Genomic DNA, 27,013 nt, shown 5'->3' with positions numbered 1-27,013 from the left:
AGGTCGTTTGGGTCACACGTACCGCAGGACATAGAACACGTAAGTACTTTCGGATATTACGCATTAACCTGTATCAGCTATATTAAACTATTTGTATTTCTTTATGGTTTACAATATAGCTTTAAATACTTGAATAGTATATATTGGACTGTGTAATGTAGGATAGAGAACTAGACAGCACTGCACGGTCAGTGTTGCCAATCCGTGTTCAGAGTTAAGCGACTCTCGACCGTCTGTCGCTTCGCCGCTCCCATATCTGTCAACAGCGCAGTTTTCCTCACCCGTCTAATTCAGTGGCCGGAGGTTTAGTAATGTTTAAAGCTTCAATTCTCTCCTACTCCCATAGACAAAGACAGGATATAAGACACCATGAAAATTAGTTCACAGTAAGTTTATAGGAGATGTCTCGATGGCTTGATTTTATTGTGATATCTTCGAAGATTTTAGGAAAGAGAGTCTTTATAAGAAACATATTGGGTCAAAGGGAGAATTTACTTATGAAAACTGACTCAAAACAGGTTGGATGCAGTACAGAGAATTACAACAATTACTAGAAAAATTACTTTAGATGTTTTATTTTCTCTCACTATTCATGCAGAGTTATTACATTGATTATATCATATAAAAAATATGGGTTTCATTTTATATATATATTACAACTCGTTATGAAGTACTTCTGCAGACATATCAGAGAAGAAATTATTACAGTAAGATAAAGATGTGTGTACAGCATACTATAAGAGAATTGTCTTGATCAAATATTATTGCTGTTAAGCTATCACATGGTGTCTTTCAGGATGTATTCAGTCTGTGGAGAACGTCTCAGCTTGTTAACTGCAACAAAGAAAGAATTTAAATTAGGTTTAAAATAGAAATTCCAATTGATATTTCAGGTTTATTACGTATTCGTTCACAACATGTAAAATGTATATGTATATCAACGAATACATATTTATTTTATTCCGATGATTTACTAAGATGTTTTATTTCCTCATCAACACTCAAAACATCACGAACATAAGTTTGCAGTCTGTGTGAAGTCGTGAAAAGGAAATACTATTCTGTAATATATTTGTTCAAAAACAAAGATAGATAGAAAAATGAAATGGCGTATGGCTTTTAGTGCCGGGAGTGTCCGAGGACATGTTCGGCTCGCCAAGTGCAGGTCTTTTGATTTGACACCCGTAGGTGACCTGCGCGTCGTGATGAGGATGAAATGATGATGAGGACGACACATACACCCAGCCCTCGAGCCGGCGAAATTAACCAATGATGGTTAAAATTCCCGACCCTACCGGGAATCGAACCCGGGACCCCTCTGACCAAAGGCCAGCACGCTAACCATATAGCCATGGAGCCGGACAGATAGATAGATAGATAGATAGATAGATAGATAGATAGATTTAAATTTGTTTAGTCATTATTTTTATTATTATTATTATTATTATTATTATTATTATTATTATTAACAAATACATTGCAATTGGGAAATAACCCGGTGGCAATGATTACTTACAGTAGTGTGATAATAGAGTGAAATTAAAATATAATTACCCAACAACAACAACAACAACAACAACAAAAGAACAACAAGCAGTTCCATGGAAAAAATATTACAAGAAATACTAATAGTTTAACATTCCAAATCCAACATCATCATATACAAATTCACACACAACATATTTATTTCCAGTGCTTAACACTACGGCTTACAATGCTGTAAGTTACTACTAGCTTAACATTACAAAACATTGTACAACCTACTTATTTCCCGTTTATCCTCAACTGTTAGACAAAGAGAGAAAGTAATAATTTATCATTCGTCAGCTTGTTTTCCTCTTAATGCTTCTTGATGTTTTAACGAAAGGAAGGAATTAGTATATTAGTACCGATATATTGTTTGTTAAGTTACCATCTCGAAGGCTCACTGAATATTCTGATGGAATCATTCAGTTATGGAGAAACTGTGAAAAACGATGGCGGTGCCAAAATGAGTCGAATTAGGCAAGATGAAGATTGAATAAATTTCCCCTTCCTTTCTTTACTGAGCTAGAATGTGCTATTGTAGCCGGACTAAACCTATGAGATCTTTCAAAGCATCCAGACGCACTACAGCATACTTGCTCTGAATATCATTACTCAGTATCACTCATACTTCTGCACTTGCGCTGTGTGTGTATCAGCCGCTGAGTATGCCGCTCCTGCGTGGAACACTGCAGTACATGCTAAGTGGGTTGATACTGCGGTCAACGATACTGCAAGGATAATCTTGGGATGCCTAAAAACAACGCCAGAGCAGAAACTGTACCCGATTGTTGGATTAGCTCCATCCAACATCCGGAGGGCCTCTACTGGAGACGCCGAGAGAACCAAGCAGGAGAATGACCATCGACATCCACTCCGTGGTCACCAAGCTGCAAGGTCTCGCCTCACATCCCGCAAGAGCTTCCTTGCTAGGACTCTGCCGCTGGAGGGAACACCAGATACAACTCGTCTTAACAGATGGAGGAGCTCACTGCACACCGACATGTCACCAAAGGAAGAACTAGCTCCTGGCGCCGACCTACCTTACCCTGTATGGAGGTCCCTCAATTGCTTAAGAGTGGGCGTCCCTCGATGCAAGACTAACCTGAAGAAATGGGGAATGCTTCCAGCAAATGCAGACACCTCGTGTGAATGTGGTGCTGAACAAGAACCAAGCCACTTGGATAACCCATGCACATCACATGATGTTTTCAGACGAAACAACAAGGTGATCGCAGCTGCAGTCTCTTGTAAATGCTGACCGGACACGGAAATGAATGAATACCTCAGCAGCCACCGTACTGTCACAGTGATTTTTTGGAACCTGTATATTGTTCTGGCCTGATAGATGAAAATATACTACATACATCAAGAAAATGCAGCCGACGCTTATCATGAAAGAATATATATTACAATTTGATTTACATCGCACCGATACAGACAGATCTTATGGTGACGGTGGGATAGGAAAGGCCTAGGAGTGCGAAGGAAGCGGCCGTGGCCTTAATTAAGGTACAGCCCCAGAATTCGACTGCGCGAAAGGTATATACATTTAGATGACATATTTACTCAGTCCTACAGTATAATGCATTTAAGGTTCATTTTAGTTTACAAGTCAGCATAAGAAAACGAACACAACGAAAATTGTTCTGATCGACTGCATATCCATATGTGACTGGAAGACGCGACCAGTCTTAAGGAGAATAATGGAGAGGAAGGGAACTGTGAGAAACGAGGTTTTGCCGGTGCAGCGTCGATATGCACAGACACTACTCTTCCTTATTTTTTATTCCTGGACTTCTTTCCCAAGTTATTGGGGTCGGCATTTGATACGGATTTGGCACAGTTTTACGACCAGACGCTCATTCTGATGACAGTCCTAAGTGGAGGTCGAACAGGCACAATAATCTTTTATATTAGTATAAAGAATACAGTGCTGTGGTGTAAAATTAACAACAAGAATGTGAAGATACTCGGTGATTCGCAAGCAGCTTTGGGCTCAATTGACAACAAATACAATATGAATCCGATAGCCGCTAGTACAAGAGCAAAAGCTGAAGAATGTCCTCACATCTGTATGTCTTGGATTCGTGGTCATTCAGGATTTGATGGAAATGAAAGAGCAGATACTTTAGCAAAATTAGCCGCCACATCAAACATCGGAATTATATATGATGAGCCTCCAATGTTAAGCAACAAATCGAGAAATATATTATAAATCAATGGAACAATAGCTGGATTTCATGCTTGAAAGGATCTGCTACAAGAGAACTATTCTTCCCCGAAGTTACAGATCGACTTCAGAGTAAAGTATTAGTGCCTAACTTTGTCCTCACGCAATTTCTATCGGGACATAGAAAATTCAAATCCTACCTTGAGCTATTTAAATTCCAAATTACAAAAGGATATTAATGCTTTTGTGGTTCAGCTCAAACAGTGGATCATCTACCTTTCTCCTGCCCCGTGTTTGGAATGAAAAGACTTATATTTGAGTACCACCTAAACAGTTGTGATCTTGTATTTTCCAAACCATTGCGTGATATTTTCATGAAGCCTTGTAGTTATGAGCAATTCTTAACATTCATTTTGCACATTTTTAACAAATTGAACTCTTAATATTTCGTTTTTAAGCATTTTAAGATTATAAACTACACCTCTAATGTACCCTTGTGAAACAGGGCTCCATGCTGTACTGGATTTTCAATAATAATAATAATAATAATAATAATAATAATAATAATAATAATAACTAGCAGTTTCCCGCTGGCTCCGCCCGCAATGTACAAAGTATGGTGTTGTTCGTTATTATACTCACGGATGTATTTGCAAAGTTTCGAGGTAATTAAATAAAGCACATGATCTGCTGTGGTAATAGAATGTAATATTATGTCAACAAAACTCTTGAAAATACATCACACAAAGAAATTGAATTAAACGTTCCATGGAGACAAATGTACTCATAGCTTTTCTGACAATCTACCAATTTAAGTAGTTATTACCTCAAAAGAAAGCGCTTGATCCACTGAGTGTTTTTAAACCAAACCGGACTGCGTACTTCAATTAGAACGAAATATATGATTGCTTAAATGAGAAAAAATGTTGAAGAGATGAGACGTCAAATTGAATATGCACTCATAACTTTCCTCAGAATCAACCAATTTGAATAGTTAAGAGCTGAAATGAAAAAGCTTGATCCACTGAGTATTCTTAGGCCAAAACAAACTCTGTACCTTAATTAGAACCAAAGATATTATTACTTCAAGGAGACAAAAAATTGAAAATCAAATAATTTGGAAGTTAGGTGATTTATAGTACCTGATGACAAATTTGTGTATGAATACCTTTCAGTTAAAAAAAGAATGAATGAAATTGACCAGATAGAATGGCTGACTTTAGTTTTCATAAAAACATTATATATAGATAATAATATATTAGTAAGAGAAAATGTCTAATGTTTAGATTGATACTTTCACAGACATAATACACTGACTGACAGAGCAAATGCAACACCAAGAAGGAGTGGTCAGAACTTTATGCCAATTGCAGGGTAGACTGACGTCACTGAGGTATGCTCATGATGTGAAATGCGCCGCTGTGCTGCGCACGTAGCGAACGATAAATGGGACACGGCGTTGGCGAATGGCCCACTTTGTACCGTGATTTCTCAGCCGACAGTCATTGTAGAACGTGTTGTCGTGTGCCACAGGACACGTGTATAGCTAAGAATGCCAGGCCGCCGTCAACGGAGGCATTTCCAGCAGACAGACGACTTTACGAGGGGTATGGTGATCGGGCTGAGAAGGGCAGGTTGGTCGCTTCGTCAAATCGCAGCCGATACCCATAGGGATGTGTCCACGGTGCAGCGCCTGTGGCGAAGATGGTTGGCGCAGGGACATGTGGCACGTGCGAGGGGTCCAGGCGCAGCCCGAGTGACGTCAGCACGCGAGGATCGGCGCATCCGCAGCCAAGCGGTGGCAGCCCCGCACGCCACGTCAACCGCCATTCTTCAGCATGTGCAAGACACCCTGGCTGTTCCAATATCGACCAGAACAATTTCCCGTCGATTGGTTGAAGAAGGCCTGCACTCCCGGCGTCCGCTCAGAAGACTACCATTGACTCCACAGCATAGACGTGCACGCCTGGCATGGTGCCGGGCTAGAGCGACTTGGATGAGGGAATGGCGGAACGTCGGGTTCTCCGATGAGTCACGCTTCTGTTCTGTCAGTGATAGTCACCGCAGACGAGTGTGGCGTCGGCGTGGAGAAAGGTCAAATCCGGCAGTAACTGTGGAGCGCCCTACCGCTAGACAACGCGGCATCATGGTTTGGGGCGCTATTGCGTATGATTCCACGTCACCTCTAGTGCGTATTCAAGGCACGTTAAATGCCCACCGCTACGTGCAGCATGTGCTGCGGCCGGTGGCACTCCCGTACCTTCAGGGGCTGCCCAATGCTCTGTTTCAGCAGGATAATGCCCGCCCACACACTGCTCGCATCTCCCAACAGGCTCTACGAGGTGTACAGATGCTTCCGTGGCCAGCGTACTCTCCGGATCTCTCACCAATCGAACACGTGTGGGATCTCATTGGACGCCGTTTGCAAACTCTGCCCCAGCCTCGTACGGACGACCAACTGTGGCAAATGGTTGACAGAGAATGGAGAACCATCCCTCAGGACACCATCCGCACTCGTATTGACACAGTACCTCGACGTGTTTCTGCGTGCATCGCCGCTCGCGGTGGTCCTACATCCTACTGAGTCGATGCCGTGCGCATTGTGTAACCTGCATATCGGTTTGAAATAAACATCAATTATTCATCCGTGCAGTCTCTGTTTTTTCCCCAACTTTCATCCCTTTCGATACTATATACACTGACTGACAGTGACAATGCAACACCAAGGAGGAGTGGTTCGAAAGGGATGAAAGTTGGGGAAAATACAGAGAAGGCACGGATGAATAATTGATGTTTATTTCAAACCGATATGCAGGTTACACAATGCGCACGGCATCGACTCAGTAGGATGTAGGACCACCGCGAGCGGTGATGCACGGAGAAACACGTCGAGGTACAGAGTCAATAAGAGTGCGGATGGTGTCCTGAGGGATGGTTCTCCATTCTCTGTCAACCATTTGCCACAGTTGGTCGTCCGTACGAGGCTGGGGCAGAGTTTGCAAACGGCGTCCAATGAGATCCCACACGTGTTCGATTGGTGAGAGATCCGGAGAGTACGCTGGCCACGGAAGCATCTGTACACCTCGTAGAGCCTGTTGGGAGATGCGAGCAGTGTGTGGGCGGGCATTATCCTGCTGAAACAGAGCATTGGGCAGCCCCTGAAGGTACGGGAGTGCCACCGACCGCAGCACATGCTGCACGTAGCGGTGGGCATTTAACGTGCCGTGGAATCATACGCAATAGCGCCCCAAACCATGATGCCGCGTTGTCTAGCGGTAGGGCGCTCCACAGTTACTGCCGGATTTGACCTTTCTCCACGCCGACGTCACACTCGTCTGCGGTGACTATCACTGACAGAACATAAGCGTGACTCATCGGAGAACACGACGTTCCGCCATTCCCTCATCCAAGCCGCTCTAGCCCGGCACCATGCCAGGCGTGCACGTCTATGCTGTGGAGTCAATGGTAGTCTTCTGAGCGGACGCCGGGAGTGCAGGCCTCCTTCAACCAATCGACGGGAAATTGTTCTGGTCGATATTGGAACAGCCAGGGTGTCTTGCACATGCTGAAGAATGGCGGTTGACGTGGCGTGCGGGGCTGCCACCGCTTGGCGGCGGATGCGCCGATCCTCGCGTGCTGACGTCACTCGGGCTGCGCCTGGACCCCTCGCACGTGCCACATGTCCCTGCGCCAACCATCTTCGCCACAGGCGCTGCACCGTGGACACATCCCTATGGGTATCGGCTGCGATTTGACGAAGCGACCAACCTGCCCTTCTCAGCCCGATCACCATACCCCTCGTAAAGTCGTCTGTCTGCTGGAAATGCCTCCGTTGACGGCGGCCTGGCATTCTTAGCTATACACGTGTCCTGTGGCACACGACAACACGTTCTACAATGACTGTCGGCTGAGAAATCACGGTACGAAGTGGGCCATTCGCCAACGCCGTGTCCCATTTATCGTTCGCTACGTGCGCAGCACAGCGGCGCATTTCACATCATGAGCATACCTCAGTGACGTCAGTCTACTCTGCAATTGGCATAAAGTTCCGACCACTCCTTCTTGGTGTTGCATTTGCTCTGTCAGTCAGTGTATATATAATATATGGTAAGAATGGATCATCGGTCAACTATCTGAAACCTTCCGACGTTGTTAGGACAGTCGCAATCGCGGTCAGTAGTGTTTCTCTTCCGAAATCACGGAGCAAATTTCGCGTAACGCAAAGATTTCGGTCATTTAGACGTGCCAATTTTCAAAAGACAAAAATTAGGATATTTTTTTCGTCATATCCCGACATCTTATAACACCTATTTGATGACGTAACTTTGAAGAATATTTAACTCATTATACAACTCAATTACGTAATTTCTCTTATTTTTTATAAATACTGAAATACCGCATGTATCTGAGCTTTAGAACAGATGATTCTTCATTATAACTGCCTTACACCTCTTCATAAATTTCTGAACTTTTTAAACCAAAACGGACTGCGTACCTCAATTAGAACGAAATATATGATTGCTTAAATGAGAAAAAAAGCACTGACCTTGTTGAGCGTGTTTTAAGGTTTATTTTTTCAGAATTCATTTTTTGAGAATCTTTGATGTTAATTGAGTGTTCGTCCTTGTAAATATGCTAAAAAAATAGTCTCACAGTCGGCATTGTTATGCGGAAAAGATAAATTGTAAATCACTACGTTAGAGTTCCTGTACCTTAATTAAGGCCACATTGCTTCCTTCCCACTCCTAGCCCTTTCTTATCCCATCGTCTACATAAGACCTATGTGGGTCGGTGTGACGTAAAGCAAATAGCAAAAATAAATAAACCGGGAGATAATTCTCTGCGATCATGAGAGAGGGAGGAAGGACCAAAATAGGAAGTCTTCCGCTTAAATCGGGGGAGTTGGCACGTCTGGGAATTTTATGTATTTCACACGGCAAAAATCCAAAATATATTATGTCTAAAAAGACATCTGTCGAAATTATTACTCATTTATTGATGTTTCTGTAGCGCTGGAGTGAGATTATTTTAGGATCTAAGATTTATAATATTAAGAACACAAGTGTCGACTCCTTCTCAACTTAACGTCGCCTAGCAACTGCATATCCTCTTCAGACCTGAAGCCCTCATTGGGGGATAATTAATACAACGATATAAATTTCTAGAGTTCCAATACTGTTGTTAGGACCATATATATTAGTCGCCCATTTCTCTGAAACCAGAGTTCACAGGTAAAAATTGTCCTCATATGTGGTCCTTAAGTTTGTGCCGTTTCTAACCCAGTCATATGAACAAACCCGGGGCGTAGCCAAGGGGAGTTAGTGGGGGGTGGATCACCCCCACCCCATGATATGTTCGACTCAATTGGCTGGCTCTTTTAAACATTCACAGAGACATAATTGTAAAATCAACAGATCTCTTGCATCTATTTCCTAAGAAGCCTCGAAAGTTGGATTTTAGATTGTGATCTGAACATACCAATCACCATAAAACTATTCAGGTTGATCATATTGTTCTTGTTCTGTATTTTAATGCAAGATTTTGTAATATACCGTACTGTAATCTGAATATCAACACAATTGACTTGCATAATGTCCTTATGATGACATTCATGTATGCGCACACCACACACGCTCATTATGTTGTATCATCATTCGTAACTATAACCTCACCCCCCCCCCCCACCTCCCATTCCATCAATCGATCGTGGCTACGCTACTGGAACAAACTAATAATCATACTCAGAATTATGCTCGGTTAATTATTTGTAAACAGATTCTGGGTCTGAACCTGTCTATGCGAAAATTAGGCTTACAAAACAGCAGTTTAGCAATTTTGATCTTAAATCACAAACAATGTATGTAGGTTTTCTTAACTTATAAGAAAAAGAAATCCCTAGAAAGAGTTAAGCATAGCAATAATCGCATTGTGGTATGTAGAATCTGCATTCCTTTCATACAGGATGCAGTCTCTTCTAGGAATCGTACGACAGTTTGTCAATGCGCTATCATTAGCCGAGTCTATCAGTTACAAAAGGGTTACAGCAAGTCCACATATGTCCATAAAAACACGCTAAGTAAAACTGTTCGGAAATTAAAATTATACTGATATATAGATTGAGATATATATATATACGTGGACATTGGGTCTGAAGAGGATATGAATCTGTGGTGAGTTTCCGCCCCAACAAGTTTTAGCGTAAACATCAATATCTTATTCAGAACAGGTTGAAATAACAACAATGAACTTTATTGTTAACTGTAGTTACATGTTCTGTTAACTTCCCCTGGCGTATTCATATGCATGCATTGCCTCCACTTCCTTACGGTATTTTTAAACAGGGAAAACTAAAATCACAAAAACTGTGTAGCATGTTAACAGCACACGGTTTCGCATGCCAATTGGTTTGCAAGGAAGGACAATTTATAAGAGTGCCAGGATGAAATAAATTATTGAAAGTCAGCATTTTCAAGTATCACTGTCCATTACAAATCATACCTTAGATTTATTTGTTATTCGAAAGGCGAAGTGGTTGGCATTGAATCCCACTAAGAATTTAATCTCAGAAATAAAGTTACTGCGCACTTAGTTAAGTTGGCGCTCTTGCTAATGTATTCCAGTCTTCTCATTGACGTGATCTTGAATCTGGCCTCAGCCGTCACGGAAGACGAGCTATGTCCTAAATTCGATCCCCGTCACACACGGGTAGATTGACCTCACAGATTCAATCCAAGGTAGTAATGAAATTGTCGCCTATATTTCTTCGCTTACCACTGTACTGGTGTGATAAGACAAAAATCAAAGTAACAGAACTTCTTGCAATGTCTCATGTTGCCTTCTTTGTTCTGAAACAGATTGGATAATCTATCCCTATGCTAGTATTGAGCCATTTATATAAGAAAATAATGTTTGCATACCCATGTTGTTGTTCTTTTCAATTACAATTTCTTGGACATTGTAAATCGATAGTAAGAATCTATAATGGAGGTTCTTAGATGGTATGCCACAGTATATCAGTGCAAAAATTGCCTGGCTGTGCCGTGAAAAGATAATACATTAGAAAAGTACAAACACATGACACTCATAAGTTATAAGACTGGAAGAATGTGGCTCAATGAAGTAAAAAATGGCTTAGCTTCCGATGGGATTTCTGATACTGCTGTCTCAGACCGACCCAATTTTTGTAAGATGGTAAACTTGTGGTCTCTTCTACCAAAGGTTGTTAAATCTTGCAAACCTCTTTCACAGGAAAGGCAGGAAAATCTAATAGCAGGGCTCAAGCGGTATTGGGAACAAAAGCGAGCATCCAAACCGAACTAGTCGTAAGCGCAACCTAGTGGGCTTAAATCACTCAAACCGAACATATGATATGTGTGTTAAATATTTCTTCTTCTTTCTTTCTTTCTTTCTTTCTTTCTTAATCTGTTTACCCTCCATGGTTGGCTTTTCCCTCTGACTCAACGAGGGATCCCCCTATACTGGCTCAATGGCAGTATCCTAGAGCGTGGGACTTTGAGTCGTGGTATACAACTGGGAAGGAGGGCCAGTACCTCGCCCAGCCGTCCTCGCCTGCTATGCTGAACAGGGGCCTTGTGAGGGGGATGATAAGATTGGAAGGGGTAGACAAGGAAGAGGGAAGAAAGCAGCCGTGGCATTCTGGCATTTGTCTGGAGGAAAAACGGGAAATCACGGAAAACCACTTCGAGGATGGCTGAGGTGGGAATCGAACCCACCCCTACTTAGTCGACCTCCCGTAGCTGAGTGTACCCCGTTCCAGCCCTCGTACCACTTTTTAAATTTCGTGGTAGAGCCAGGAATCGAACCTGGTCCTCCAGAGGTGGCTGTTAATCACGCTAACTACTACACCACAGAGGCGGCCGTTAAATGTTTCTCACCGTTGTTATTTATTAACCATAGAGAACTGAAATGAAATGGCGTATGGCTTTTAGTGCCGGGAGAGTCCGAGGACATGTTCGGCTCGCCAGATGCAGGTCTTTTGATTTGACACCCGTAGGCGACCTGCGCGTTGAGATGAGGATGAAATGATGATGAAGACAACACGTACACCCAGCCCCCGTGCCAGCGAAATTAACCAATGATGGTTAAAATTCCCGACCCTGCTGGGAATCGAACCCGAGACCCCTGTGGCCAAAGGCCAACAAGCTAACCATTTATCCATGGAGCCGGACTGAGAACTGCAAAGATATAACAAAAACTGAAAAATCAAGAATCTTCTATCAGTAATTACACTATTGCTGCGACCGAGCGGGAAATGTGGGATTGTTTACTTTTGTACAATGCAATGCTCAGTAGCAGACAAACAAATCCGTAATTCTTCTGAAAGAAATCTCTTCCGCTTCTCATTTTAAAGTTTCAGTTCCAAGAGTCTCCGTTGGCACTGGTACGTTGTTGAAAACTGAAGTAGTATTGATCGAAAATGAGTGATCGACATGTTTCTAGAGCGTTGCAGTGATTTACATACTTTTCGCTAGGGTTTGTTATCTGTCGGGACTCTTGTCTAGCGTTTGAAGTCTTTCGAAAGCAGTCAATATGGGCAGCGGTATTCACAAGTTGAAACAGTGTGCCTTGAATGAGAAAAGTTAAAAGAACATCTGATCTTTAAGGTAAATAATATCTCCCTGTGGAAAACGTTCCAAGTTTTACATTCATTTTCTTGATCTTGAAACATTTGATTATTACACTCATGTACTTGTGTAAGTAGGAATTGTATTGTTATGGGATCTATGGTAGTGTGTACGGTTCCCGGGTTATGAAATAAAGTACTACTAATTTTTTTTATTAACAAATACAGTAGGTCCGACTCGTTAGCTGAATGGTCAGCGTACTGGCCTTCAGTTCAGAGGGTCTCGGGTTCGATTCCCGGCCGGGTCGGGGATTTTAACCTTCATTGGTTAATTCCATTGGCTCGGGGGCTGGGTGTTTGTGCTGTCCCCATGAGCCCGATCTGGATATAGTTGTTTATGCTGATGATGTTATGCTCATGTTCAGAGGTCCTTCTCATTCTCATATCCTGTCAACGCTTCAGACAGTCCTCGAAATCGTGCGGGATTGGTGCGAAAAACACAAACTTGAAATATCTAAGGAAAAGTCAGTACTAATGCCAATGCATATCAGGAAGAAAGAAGAATATACCAGTCATCCTTCAGGTACAGCTTGGGATCTCAACGTTGAGTCAAAAATGAAGTATATGGGAGTATTGCTGGACAACAAAATGGACTGGTACCCTCACATGCAATACCTGGATATTAAAATAATGCAAATCCAGAACAACTTAGTCAGATGTTCCAAAGCGACTTGGGGCATGTCTTATCATCATTTGATGATAATATATAATCATGCTATTCTACCTGTCATATTGTATGCCGCAGAAGTATGGAGTATCTCCATATCTAAAAGAGCCACATTGAAATTGCAACAAATACAAATATATTTTCTGATATTTGCAACAAAGGCATACAGAACAGTCTCAAACAATGCTTTGCAAGCTATAGCCTGCACAATGCCCATAGATGCAGCCATTCTTTTACATAACGACATCAAAGCCATCTCCAGAGGTCAACCCACAAACGCAGTAGTTCCTTCACTGAAAGAAACTGAAGTCCAAACAAGAAAAAGAAGAAACCACCCTAGAGATAATCATATATAGATAAATACTTTAGGAGCTGTAGATAAAGCAGACGTCCTTATCTTCACAGACGGATCGAAAACGCAAAACCATGTCGGAGCAGGAATGATAGTCGAGAAAAACTCGAAGGATATCTTCATTGAAATAAAAAGGTTAGATATCAATTGCTCGTTATTCCAAGCCGAACTATTGGGCATCATCATGGCTGTGGAATGGATAGAAGTACATAAAAACTATACTTCAACTTATGCTATTCATGTTGACTCAAAAGCTGCAATTTTTGCCGTAGCTAATAAGAAAACTACCCATACTCTCGCCACTCAAATCAGAGACAAACTTATTACCCTCAAGGAAAACGAACAAGATTAAAGGACACACAGGACTTCGGGGGAACGAGAGAGCTGACTATCTTACCAGGATTGCTGCCAGCTATAAATCTACAATAGGCTACAAATCACCACCTCTGAATCATGCCAAACAAGTATTAACTGAATACTAAACAACAATTTGGAACTCCATATATACCAGCTCCGAAGATTCCTTCCATACAAAATTATTCATTCCTATACTGCTAATAATACGAGTTGATGCCTGACATTTCTTAGAGGGAGGTCCGTTTACTGCCTGCCGAGGCGGGATAAAGGGAGTGGCTGTGTGGATTCCATGGAAACGAGGGTGGGGCGACTGCGGTTGCCATGGAGATAAAACTTCAGGGCAGCTCGTCTTGCTGGGAGTTGCCAAACACACAGACTGCCCTCTTCTATATGGCCCAAATTCATAACCACCCAGTTTATTACAAATCATGGTCGCTTTAAATCCTATCTCTATAAAATAAACATAATGGATTCACCACTCTGCAGCTGCCCGGAAAAATCTCCACAGACAGCTCGCCACCTGTTGACTGAATGCACCACGTACTCAAGAGAACGACCAGCTGTGCTACGATCAACTCCCCTGCCAACGCTTGTGAAATACCACTGGAACACTGTCGAAGTAACAGAATTCCTCAAGAAAATCTTCCATTCACTTCAATAATTTATCCATATGTTGTTATCATAACTGTAAATATCCCGTGATATACCTGTAGGTGAAACACGGGTTGTATATATATTAGCTAAAAAAAAAAAAAAATCCCTGGAACTCACACACCCCACATTACACTATCCTCCACCACAATAACACGCAGTTACCTACACATGGCAGATGCCGTCCAACCTCATCGGAGGGTCTGCCTTACAAGGGCTGCACCCGGCTAGAAACAGCGACACGAAATTTAAAAAAATTAACGAATACAATGCAAATGGGAAATATCCCGGTGGCAATGGTCACTTACAGTAATGTAATAATAAAGTAAAGTTAACATAATTACCCAACAACAAATACACAAACAAACAAACAAACAAACAAACAAACAAACAAACAAGAGTACAACAAGCAAATCCATGGAAAGAAAAGCATCATTTGTTTGAAGTGGCTGAATAAACTCGAGGAAGTACCCACTCAGGATAACCCTTGTCTCCATGAAAATTCGAGCCGCCGGGTGAGTTGGCCGTGCGGTTAGGGGCGCGCAGCTGTGAGTTTACATCCGGGAGATAGTGGGCAGCCCTGAAGATGATATTCCGTAGTTTCCCATTTTCACACCTGGCAAATGCTGGGGCTGTATCTTAGGTAAGGCTACGGCCGGTTCCTTCCCACTCCCAGGCCTTTTCTATCCCATCTTCGCCATAAGACCTATTTGTGTCGGTGCGACCTAAAGCAGATTCTACAAAAAAAAAAAGTTTCATATTTTCGAACGTAAATAAGATAAGCATAGGCATATTCATGATTCGTTGCTTACGTTGTTTAGTCTGTTTCCGATTTTGAAATGGGAGCACAACTGTAGTTGTATAGTTTTTGATTTTTTTACTGCCAAGAGTAATCTTCATAGTAGATAGAAGTGTCTCTTACCCCCAGGGGCCCTTAGCTACGGACGTTTGGCATTGCTTCCCTTACTTGTGTAAAAGTCCTCGCCTTCATCATTCCCACCTTCCATGAGTCAACTCTTCATCTCTTCGGACTTCGAAGGTGTTAGTTTTGTGAAACCCAGGGAGTTATTCACTTACGTGCCGTTCATAGTCCTTCCCTATTTTCCCATACCTTCATTCCTAGAAGACGCGAACCTTTTTATCCTTATGATTAGAGTTAAGAAGGGTTGCTTCACTCGGTGCACTTCCATAAAGTAATAATCACCACCACTACTAATGTGTCCAAGTGCGACGTAACAATCGTGTTTCGGTACCGACTTTTGGTCGATTTTTACTGTACTTCATATAATGTAGGTTGCTGTATTTACTTGTAGACGATGAAGGGAGCCTCCCTTCATTTATTTATTTATTTATTTATTTATTTATTTATTTATTTATTTATTTATTTATTTATTTATTTATTTATTTATTTATTTGTAGATTGGCCAATTTTCTATTTTATTTAGAAATGTTAACGCCGGAAGTAATCAGGAATATAAATATTTAGGATAATAATTAATGGAACATATTTTATTATTTAAATTCAACAATGCTGTGTCCAGTATGCCAAAATAGGTGTTTCCTACTTGAATACTGAATAAGCATTCTATGAATTGGCCTACAAAGGGCGACAAGCGCGTAGTCTACAGTTGTGCTGGCATTATTGTAAGACCTGTAGCTCAGGTCCTTTGCAAGAGAAGAAATTAGACCTAGGCCACCATAACTCAATGGCAGAGCATCCGACGCGAAATTGGAAGTTTGTGCGTTTGGATCCCATTGGTGTCCGGTTGGCCATATGTTTTCTGTACTTAACTGTGGTGAGCTTGCTTCTTAGCCCAGTATTCCTCCTTCTTTGCGCTGTGGGTTGATTTCTTTTCCGGAGTCCACTTCACTCCCACTGACGCAATGTTTTAGCTGTCAGTGACTAGACAGCATCAGATGTTCTGATCACCATTCTAAGTTTAACCCGTTTGAATATATCATTGGGATGAATTTTTAAAAAATTCTAGGTCTTTTCGAACCAGTTTCGTCCATTTAGCATGTGTCCCCTTCCCTCTAGAAATGGTATTGAAGATTTTTGAGGTCAGTCTCTTGTTATACATTCTGACTATGTGACCGTAGAAGATAAGTCTCCTCTATCCCATGGCTGATGTTATGCCTCTAAATGTTGGTAAAGCTCGTTGTTATGCCTGATTCTGTATTCACCTCCCTATTTAATGGGGCCCATGACTTTTCTCAGGATCTTTCGTTTTTTCAGTTCCAAATTCCTGAGTTGTCCCTTTTTGACTATGTTCAAGCATTCTGATGCATCAGTACTGAAGGTCTTGCTACGGTTTACTTTATTTTATTTTATTTTATTTTATTTTATTTAAAGCTCTTTTTAACTTTTCAAGTCCAACAAATTCTTATCAGAAGAAGAAGAAGTGGGATTGTAATATTTTCGCCTATCACGAATTTTGTTCATTATACGAAATTTTGGATTTACGGGTTACGGATTACCGGGGTTCAACAGTATTTAATTTAAAATGTTCGTAAGGGTCATGATTTACAGAAACTATAGAAGTATCAGAGCGCGCATTGGAGGATTCTAAAAATTGGGGTTTGATTGCCAAGTAGGGATTACAGAGGGTCATCGTTAATGCGAACGACCACAAAGTCAGTTTCTAAATCAAAATGTCATTGAAACTGTGTATTTGGCAATTTATACAATACTGCAATAAATTAAATATGGAAAGATGTATTCAGTTATCTAAATTTCTTCCGTTGCCCGGCTTCATGGTTAAATGGTTAGCTTCGGGAGATAGTAGGTTCGAACCCCACTGTCGGCAGCCCTGATAATGGTTTTCCGTGGTTTCCCATTTTCACACCAGCCAAATGCTGGGGCTGTACCTTAATTAAGGCCACGGCCGCTTCCTTCCCACTCCTAGCCCTTTCCTGTTCAATCGTCGCCATAAGACCTATCTGTGTCGGTGCGACGTAAAAGCAACTAGCAAAAAAAAAAAAAAAAAAAAGTTAGCTTTCGATTCCCAGAAGGGTCGGGAATTTTAACTATCATTGGTTAATTTGGTGGCACGAGCGGCGGGGTATCTTCATCATCATTTCATCCTCATCACGACGCGCTGGTCCCCTACGGGTGTCAGATCAAAAGACCTGTACCTGGCGAGTCGAACATGTCTTCGGACACTCTGCACTAAAAGCCATAACATAAAATCAGTCACTCCTACCGCAGCGGTGGTGGTGGTGGTGATTAGTTTTAGGGATATTTCTTTTTACAATTGGCTTTACCTCGCACCCTCACAGATAGGTCTTGTGGCAACAATTGGCATAGGAAAGGGCTAGGAGTGGGAAGGAAGTGGCCATGGTCTTAATTAAGGTGCAGCCTCAGCGTTTTCCTGGTGTGGAAATGGGTAACCACAGAAAACCATCTTCCGAGTGGGGTTCGAATCCACTATCTCCCGAATGCAAGCTCACAGCTGCACGCCCATAACCGCATGGCCAACTTGCTCGGGTAGGGAAAATTAAAAAAAAAAACATAACCGTCCATTCGTAGAACTAATGAGAAGAACAAGAGGACGAGTTCCGACATTTCGAAAAGAGTATGTGTCAGCAAATGAAAGGGGAGGGCCACGAAGGATGTTTTCAACTCCATGAAAACCTACAACCTGTTTTCCAATCAGTAACCGGATCAGGGATGGAATGAATGAAGCCCCCATCTTGCAGCAAGGATAGGAATTGTGCCGGCTGCATTGCTCTGGGGCAATGATTAATGACTGACAGATGAAAGGAAATGGTATTGGAAAGTGTTGTTGGAATGAAAGATGACAGGGAAAACTGGAGTACCCGCAGAAAGACCTGTCCTGCTTCCGCTTTGTTCGGCACAAATCTCACATGGAGTGACCGGGATATGAACCTCAGTATCCAGCGGTGAGAGGCCGGCGCGCTGCCGCCTGTGCCATGGAGGGTGGAAAAGACAACTCTATAAGACTAAGTCGACAAACTTGACCATATCGGTCCTTAATTGGTCCATATTGACTCGTAATAACGATAATGTACAACATAACAACAATGTACAATGTACAACATAACGGGAGGTTTGTTCCGCTCTGATTCAAAAAGTCCGGTCCTGCAACAATCGAGCAGACGTCATCTGCCCTGACGGCACAAGCATGGCTAAAATTTTTAAGATGTATACAATGGAGAACATATCAATGCAACCTATAAGGGTATTAACTTCAAAGGATGTCAAATTGGACGATAAGATGGTAGCTTTATAGTGGCAGCAACAATACAAGCAGTGACAAGTAACATTTTATCAGTGGCTGACTCAGCTAATGGATCCACCAGGGTGTTGATACACGTTGTATGAGTGTAAAGGATAGGATAAGAGGAATGATTGGCGATTCAAGAGTGTTTTTAAACATTCCATGTCCTACGTGTTTGGGTTACAACATGCATTATTATACAAAAATGCAAAGTGTACATATAGCGTTCTAGAGTTGAGGTTATACATGACAATGGTTAATGTAATATGATAAGATGTTGTATCTTGAGACTTGGGTAAGGTAGATTTTGATGTAAATACGCTGAAGAAGGAAGTTAAGGCTCCCGAAACATGTACGTATAAATTATTCAAATATTAGGCCTAATAATATATTGACAGGGCGGACCAAACAATCACCCGTTGTACATTATCGTTTCTATAAGACTAGCAAATCTAATACCTTGGAATCGGGAAGATCAGTTAGAAACGATGAAAGCGAGCAGATTGGCACAATAAGTGGAAAGAATGCCAGATTCACCTACAGATCCCATGGTTGCCATCCTATGCTCCCTAGTTAGCAGCCACTGGGTAGTCACCTCTTACGTTTCTGTTTCATGCCCCCACCCAGGACTACTGCCTTTGCTGGCGAAACACAGTGTATACGATGCACTATCTCTTCCACTATGGGCTAGAACAAATTTGTTACTTATATTAACCTGTCTCAGTTTCAACCTTGCGTTTGACGAGATGAAAACGGCAGTGGGATGAGTGATGCTAGTAATACCATTCCTTATTCAGCCAGTCCTCGTTATGAATGGTATGAAAATGCCACTCATAGGCTCGGTTGGTGCGTGCTTTTCAGTGGGCTTGACAGATTCATATGTAACAACTTCAGGCTTGGCGGATAAAACTGGGGAAGAGGACCCGTACAACGCCCAGGCGACCTCACCTGCTATGCTGAACAGGGGCCTTGTGGGGTGATGGGAAGATTGGAAGGGATAGACAAGTAAGACGGAGGGAAGCGGCCGTGGCTTTAAGTTAGGTGCCATCCCGGCATTTGCCTAGAGAAGAGATGGGAAACTATGGAAAAACACTTCGAGGATGGCTGAGGTGGGGGTCGACGCCCCCACCTCCTTATCAGATGAGCTCCCGACGATTGAATGTACTCCATTCCAGCCCTCGTACCTCTTTTTCAAATTTCACGGCAGAGCCAGGAATTGAATCCGGGCCTCCGGGAGTAGCAGCTAATCACACTAACCACTACATAATAGAGGTGAACACATTTCTTATCGACACAGGAAATCTCTCCGTACTATCAGTAGATATTAAACTGTAGATAATTTAGTATATATTTAACTCTTCATGTAGGTGTATGTATGATCGGACAAAATAGCAGGCTTCATAGCCTGAATCCCGCCATATAAAACAAGACAATAAATAAATAAAAATAAGTAAATATCAGTATGTTAAAAGAAGATCTGATATTATAACAATAGATCGGTGGATATCAAAAATCTCTTCAAAATGAACAAAATAACAGAAATTATACATTTTGGGTAATATTATAGGATTAAATTCTACGATATTTTCAACCATCGTTTTAATAATATTACTTACGGTTAACATATCAGAGCTATACGTTACTTCGTGAAACAAAACTGAGGAGGCAGGAAGTCACGTAACGAATACTCGGCCTGTTATTGGAGTTTCGGACATGTTCGCATTTGTCTGCTTTAGCTCAGACCTAGATTATTATTATTTTTTTTTTACTTTCAATGTTAAGAGGATCTGTTGGACAGTTGTCAAATTTCAATTGAGAAACGGATTCAAACGATACAATTGGACTAAAACCAATGCTTACTGAATTTTTTCACATCCTTACAGTCTTTCACTTCAGTATAATATATGTATTCTAAACGGATTGTATAATTAATATGTTGACTGATTAAAAACCTAAGTTATTCTATATAGCTGAAACTAGGTAGTTACTGAGCTAGTAGCTGCGTGGTTTGCATCACGTAGCTGTCAGCTTACATTCGGGAGATAGTGGGTTCGAACCCCACTGTCGGCAGCTCTGAAGATGGTTTACCGTAGTTTCCCATGTTCACGCCAGACAAATGCTCGGACTGTATCTTGATCAATGCAATGGCCGATTTCTTTCCATGGCGTCTCCGAAAACCGTAAAAGAGTAGTTAGTGGGACGTAAAACAAATAACATTATTATTGATTTCTTTCCACTTCTGGCCCCTTTCCTGTCCCATCGTCGCCATAAGACCTATCTGTGTCAGTGCGATGTAAAGCAAATTGTAAAACCTTATATACATCTGAATGTTATAGCCTCTCCTGTTACTTCCCAACCCCACCCCTTCCACAAAAAGTAACAATTGGGAAATACAGAGACAAACAAAGCAACGAATAATGCCTTTTTATAATAATAATAGTTTTACGTCCCACTAACTACTTTTACGATTTTCGGAGAGACAGAAATGCCGAAATTTTATTCCAAAGGGGTTCTTTTTATGTGCCAGTAAATCTACCGACATGAGACACGTATGTGAGCACCTTAAAATACCATCGAAATGAGCCGGGATTGATCCTGCCAAGTTGGGGTCAGAAGGCAAGTGCCTTAACCGTCTGAGCCCGATTCATTTTTATAGAAACTAATTAATGATGAGCTTCCTGTGAGTCACAATATAATTAAACAAATTCATTCTTCTTCTTCCACCACCACTCTTCCCACATCTGTGGGGTCGCGAGTGCGAATTGTGCAGCACATGTGGATTTGTCCCTGTTTTACGGCCGGATGCCCTTCCCGACACCAACCCTATATGAAAGGGTGAAATTACTATTGCGTGTTTCTGTGGTGGTTGGTAGTGTGTTGTGTTGTCTCAATATGAAGAGGAAAGTGTTGGGACAAACACAAAAACCCAGTCCCCGGGCCAGAAGAATTAATCGGACGCGATTAAAATACCTGACCGGCCGGGAATCGAACTTGAAAACTACTGGATATATTTCCACCAAACTTCGTATTTAGAATACACCTGTCTTTGGGTAGGTTTTAGGGCAAAGTTTCTAAATCCCTGAACTGACTGGGGGTTTATACGAAACCGAAATCGTGATTTTGCACTCCCTCAAAATATACACAACCAAACTTAATGGAAATCTGCCTGCCTTAATAGAAATTAATTTCTAACCCTTTTTCTCATGTGCATCATTTCGATACCAGAATTCATCAGGGAGATATCATTAACGGACCGTTTTTCAGCAGAAGTCCCACCGGACTTAACGCAAGAGCGGGTGCGTGTAAAGCGTATTTCTTACAAATTGAAAACTGCTGAAGATATTTGAGCCAAACTTTATATTTAGCATTCACCTGTGCAAGGGTAGGTTTTAAGATCAATACCATTTCAAATTCACGGAAGGGACTGGGGTTTTATAGGGAAACGAAATGGTGATTTTACTCTCTCACAATATACACAGTACAAGACCAACCTGACTGGAAATCGACCAAACTTGACGGAAATCCAATTCTAATTATTTTCTCAGGTGCATTTTTCCGACAGGAGAATTAATAAGGGAGATATCATGAAAGGTCGGTTTCACAGGCTAAGCCCAGCGGACATAGCCCAAAAGGTGTTGTACGTGGAGCAGTTTCCTTATCTATATCTATATAAATAAAATCGTAAATACCGTGTGTCTATACATTGACTATTTTGGCACAAAAAATTCTTAATATAAATCCATAGCTTGTTTAGTCATTTGACCGGGTCAGGGATGGAACGAATGAAGCGCCATCTAGCGGCGAGGATGGGAACTGTGCCGGCTATCGAAGCCTGTCGCACTCCTCTGGGGCAATGATTAATGAATGACAGATGAAATGAAAGAAATTGGAGAGTGTTGCTGGAATGAAATATGACAGGGAAAACCGGAGTACCCGGAGAAAAACCTGTCTCGCCTCCGCTTTGTCCTGCACAAATCTCACATGGAGTGACCGGGATTTGAACCACGGAAAACAGAAATGAGAGGCCGGCGCACTGCCGCCTGAGCCACGGAGGCTACTACTACTACTACTACTACTACTACTACTACTACTACTACTATCACTATTACTAAATGTTTTCATTCCTCGCCTGAAGGGGGAGGCGGGCCTCTTAGACGGCGACAACGTCCCTCAGGCCAGGAGAATGGAAAACCACAGAAAAAAATGTCTGACGGTGGGGACCAGCCCCTCTCCGTCTCCCGAATGCAGAGGCGTAGAGCCACAGCCAGAGCCGCGGCGACTCCTTCTCTACTCGGTTGGTCGGTCGGAGTGCAGAGCCTTTGGATTAACCGAAGCCCACTCTGCAACCACCGACCACCTCGAAGCCCACTCTAAAATGCCCTAAAAATTTTAAAAAAATGAACAAAAATACTAGTGAGAAAAAATAAAAACGTCCATACTCCACTGCATTTGTCATAAAACACATAGATACTAGCAGGTATGGTTCTGTGTTACCAGAAAGAAGATATAATTTCCTGAAAATCCGAGACCTATCAATGAGTGATGTAAATTATAATTATCAAGATGTTTCTATATTATATATGAAATCAATGATTACTTATGCTACCATCTCTTCAATCGCGAAGAAAGTTCGTGGTAAGTAACTGCCTGCTCTCTAGTGACGAAGGCTGTAATCTTTTCAACTCGAGCACTTTCTGACATTAGTAAGTTAGAGCGCTCTAGCGTTTGTTACCTGTACTAGAAACGCTGTATTTCGCCGGTATTCTGCTTGAAGCGCTAAAGATAGTTTTCAGCGTGCGTTTAACTATGATTGTTTCAATATAATTGAAGGTTTATTTTTGATGCTCATTTGGCTCGCTAACTCTGATTCATAACACAGAACGCATTAAGAAGAGTTAAAATCCAAGAGGATTACATCGAAAATCATCATCATCATCATCATCATCCGTTTACCCTCCAGGTTCGGTTTTTCCCTCGGACTTAGCGAGGGATCCCACCTCTACCGCCTCAAGGGCAGTGTCCTGGAGCTTCAGACCCTTGGTCGGGGATACAACTGGGGAGTATGACCAGTACCTCGCCCAGGCGACCTCACCTGCTATGCTGAACAGGGGCCTTCTGGAGGGATGGGAAGATTGGAAGGGATAGGCAAGGAAGAGGGAAGGAAGCGGCCGTGGCCTTAAGTTAGGTACCATCCCGGCATTCGCCTGGAAGAGAAGTGGGAAACCACGGAAAACCACTTCCAGGATGGCTGGGGTGGGAATCGAACCCACCTCTACTCAGTTGACCTCCCGAGGCTGAGCGGATCCCGTTCCAGCCCTCGTACCACTTTTCAAATTTCGTGGCAGAGCCGGGAATCGAACCCGAGCCTCCGGGGGTGGCAGCTAATCACGCTAACCACTACACCACAGAGGCGGACTACATCGAAAATGCCAGTGGTTAATAGCTAGGAAAAACAAACAATATTTACATCGGATATCTTTTCTTGCGTCCGCCTCTGTGGTATAGTTGTTAGTGTGATTAGCTGCCAACCCTCCGGAGGCTCGGTTTCGATTCCCGGCTCTGTCACGAAATTTGAAAAAGTGGTATGAAGACTGAAACGGAGTCCACTCAAGCCTCAGGAAGTCAACTGAGTAGAGGGGGTTCGATTCCCATCTCAGCCATCCTCGAAGTAGTTGTCTGTGGTTTCCCACTTCTCCTCCAGGTAAATGCCGGAATAATACCTAACCTAAGGCCACCTGTTCAGCATAGCAGGTGAGGCCAACTGGGCGAGGTACTGGTTCTCCTTTCCAGTTGTATCCCCAGACCCAGGACACTGCCCTTGAGATGGTAGGGGTGGGATCCCTCGCTGAGTCCGAAGGAAATACCAACCCTGGACTTAGGGATGGCAACTATATATCAGTTTTTACGAAATACCGATATTTTCCTTTCGATTTATCGATATATCTATATCGACATTTCGATTCAGTTTATCGCATTATATATCAGTTTTTCCATAAATGTATCATTTTTCTTTTAATTATTATTTTCATTAACAACATCCGCACTAGAGAACGCCGATAATTCTGTAAAAGATGGTGCTGGTGAAGGTGAAATTGCGACCTGGAAATAACCAATCTAATCAATACCTTCCTCTGAGTCTCTGACAGGGTGGACTATAATTCAAATACAAACGGTGGAATATGTAACACCGTTGCCCACGTGATTAACTGATTTGTAATAAGGCCACCGGGCGAGTTGGCCGTGCGGTTAGGAGCGCGCAGCTGTGATCTCGCATTCGGGAGATAGTGGGTTCGAATCCCACTGTCGGCAGCCCTGAAGATGGTTTTCCGTGGTTTCCCATTTTCACACCAGGCAAATGCTGGGGCTGTACCTTAATTAAGGCCTCGGCCGCTTCCTTCCCATTCCTAGCCCTTTCCCGTCCCATCGTCGCCGTAAGACCTATCTGTGTCCGTGCGACGTAAAGCAAAATAGCAAAAAAAAAAAAAGAAAGAAAGTAATAAGGCCTCCGCATGGCAGTTTACACAGCGCGAAATACGTTCTAGTTCCGGGGTCGCCGCTAGACTTCGTGTTAGCCCTCCACTGTTTAACAACACAGACGTATATGGAAAATGTGAAGCAAAAAGGTAAGTTAGTGAGCTTTTAGGTGAGATAAGCCTTAAAATTAATTACAAGAGGCGTTGATTTGTCTATTCATCTTGTGGTGAGTATTTGGTTTATAATTATTTAAACGTAAGATTAAGAAAATAGAAGCCTCCGTGACTCAGGCGGCCGCGCGCCAGCCTCTCACCGCTGGGTTTCGTGGTTCAAATCCCAGTCACTCCATGTGAGATTTGTGCTGGACAAAGTGGAGGCAGGACAGATTTTTCTCCGGGTACTCCGGTTTTCCCTGCCATCTTTCATTCCAGCAACACTCTCCAATATAATTTCATTTCATCTGTCAATCATTAATCATTGGCCCAGAGGAGTGCTACAGGCTTCGACAGCCGGCACAGTCCCCATCCTCGGCGCTAGATAGCGCTTCATTCGTTCCATTCCTGACCCGGTCAAATGACTAAAAAAGCTGTTAATTTATTTTAAGAAAATGTTTTGTGTATATTGATAAATATACGAGAATCGAGAGAGGATTTACTGTAAACATTCTATTCACTGGATGTTTATTGCGCGTGATAAACAATGGTTTATTGCTGTGTACCATTCTGCCAAAGTAAATTTTAGAAAGGTAATTGCATTTGTTTCCACGAGCAAATGTAGAACTACAAGAAAAATGGATCGAAATTATATCATGTCGGGGTGACGAGAAAAATAGCATGTGGTAACCTTCCTCGTAGTCTGTAGTATGTAGTGAAGATTTTGAAAGCACATGCTTTAGCATTTCTACTAAAACTAGCCGCAATCAACGCCAACACTTTTTTCAGGGCATCCATAGTATTTGCATGGCAAGGCTAGGCTATGTACTACTACTGAAATGTTTTCATTCCTCCCCTGAAGGAGGAGGCGGGCCTCTTAGACGGTGACGCCGTCTCTCAGGCCGGGAGATTTGTTACGGTGAAGGAGATGCTCGGAGAAGTTGAGGGGGATTGGCGGCCATGGCCTATACTAGGAATTGTCCCGGCATTTGCCTTAGTGCAGGGGAATGGAAAACCACGAAAAACCATTCTCAGGACAGTCGACAGTGGAGACCAGCCGTGAGGTCCAGCCCTGCCCCGTCTCCCGAATACAGAGGCGAAGAGCCAGAGCCCTCCTCTGCTCGGTTGGCCTGTCAAAGTGCAGAGCTGTCGGACCATGGACCAGCCATGGTCACTTGTGCGCCGAGACCTACTCTGCATTCATCGATGTAGGCTATGTGAATACTGCAGTGTTTTAAAATATACTATGCAGTATTTTCATTTTTATTAGGACGTGAACTTTCCGGTTGCAATTATACTACCTGATTCGTATAAGCTCATCTTGAATTACTGGGTGATACATTTATTTTTCTTCATTAAACGTCATAGAAATATCACTTTTCTACTCAAAACGCAATGTTTTATGTTTGTAATGTGTTTTTGTGTGCAAGTTGTTCTCGTAATGCTAATTGGAGTCGTGCTGAGGAATGGAGGGAAAGCCTGACATCCAACGGCGCTATTTGAACTGCTCCTACTCTGTCAATTTAGTGTTTGAAGAGACCGTGCATGCAGAGGCCTTTACTTATCTCGTAGGCAACGATAATACCTAGGGACGATCCGATATACTAAAATATCGATATTTCCTTCGATATCGACATGCCGATATTATCCTATTATCAAAACAAAATATCGATATATCTCGATATCATTTTTTTTTCCAAAATTCAAGGATTTGAAATTATATTGAAGTTCTATGAAATGGGGATCACGGCAGTTCCAAGAAAAACTAAATAATTAAG

The 27,013-nt window shown here is 42.3% G+C and overlaps 1 protein-coding gene across 2 annotated transcripts in view; it reads right to left on the bottom strand.

The window, feature by feature from the left end:
• Positions 1 to 559: 559 nt before the first annotated feature.
• Positions 560 to 27,013, bottom strand: part of LOC136879218 (uncharacterized) — a 92,673-nt gene continuing 66,219 nt past the window's right edge. For both annotated transcript variants that reach the window (XM_068228994.1, XM_067153022.2), the window contains one exon: positions 560 to 834. In XM_068228994.1, the coding sequence (XP_068085095.1) occupies positions 831 to 834 (4 nt within the window). In that variant the 3' untranslated portion in view covers positions 560 to 830. The remainder of the gene's footprint in view (positions 835 to 27,013) is intronic.

The sequence above is a fragment of the Anabrus simplex genome, chromosome 8, assembly GCF_040414725.1.
Source record: "Anabrus simplex isolate iqAnaSimp1 chromosome 8, ASM4041472v1, whole genome shotgun sequence".
In the NCBI taxonomy this organism is placed as follows: Eukaryota; Metazoa; Arthropoda; class Insecta; order Orthoptera; family Tettigoniidae; genus Anabrus; species Anabrus simplex.
Note: the sequence above shows the minus strand (reverse complement) of the source record. Positions and strands in the feature narration are given on the sequence as shown.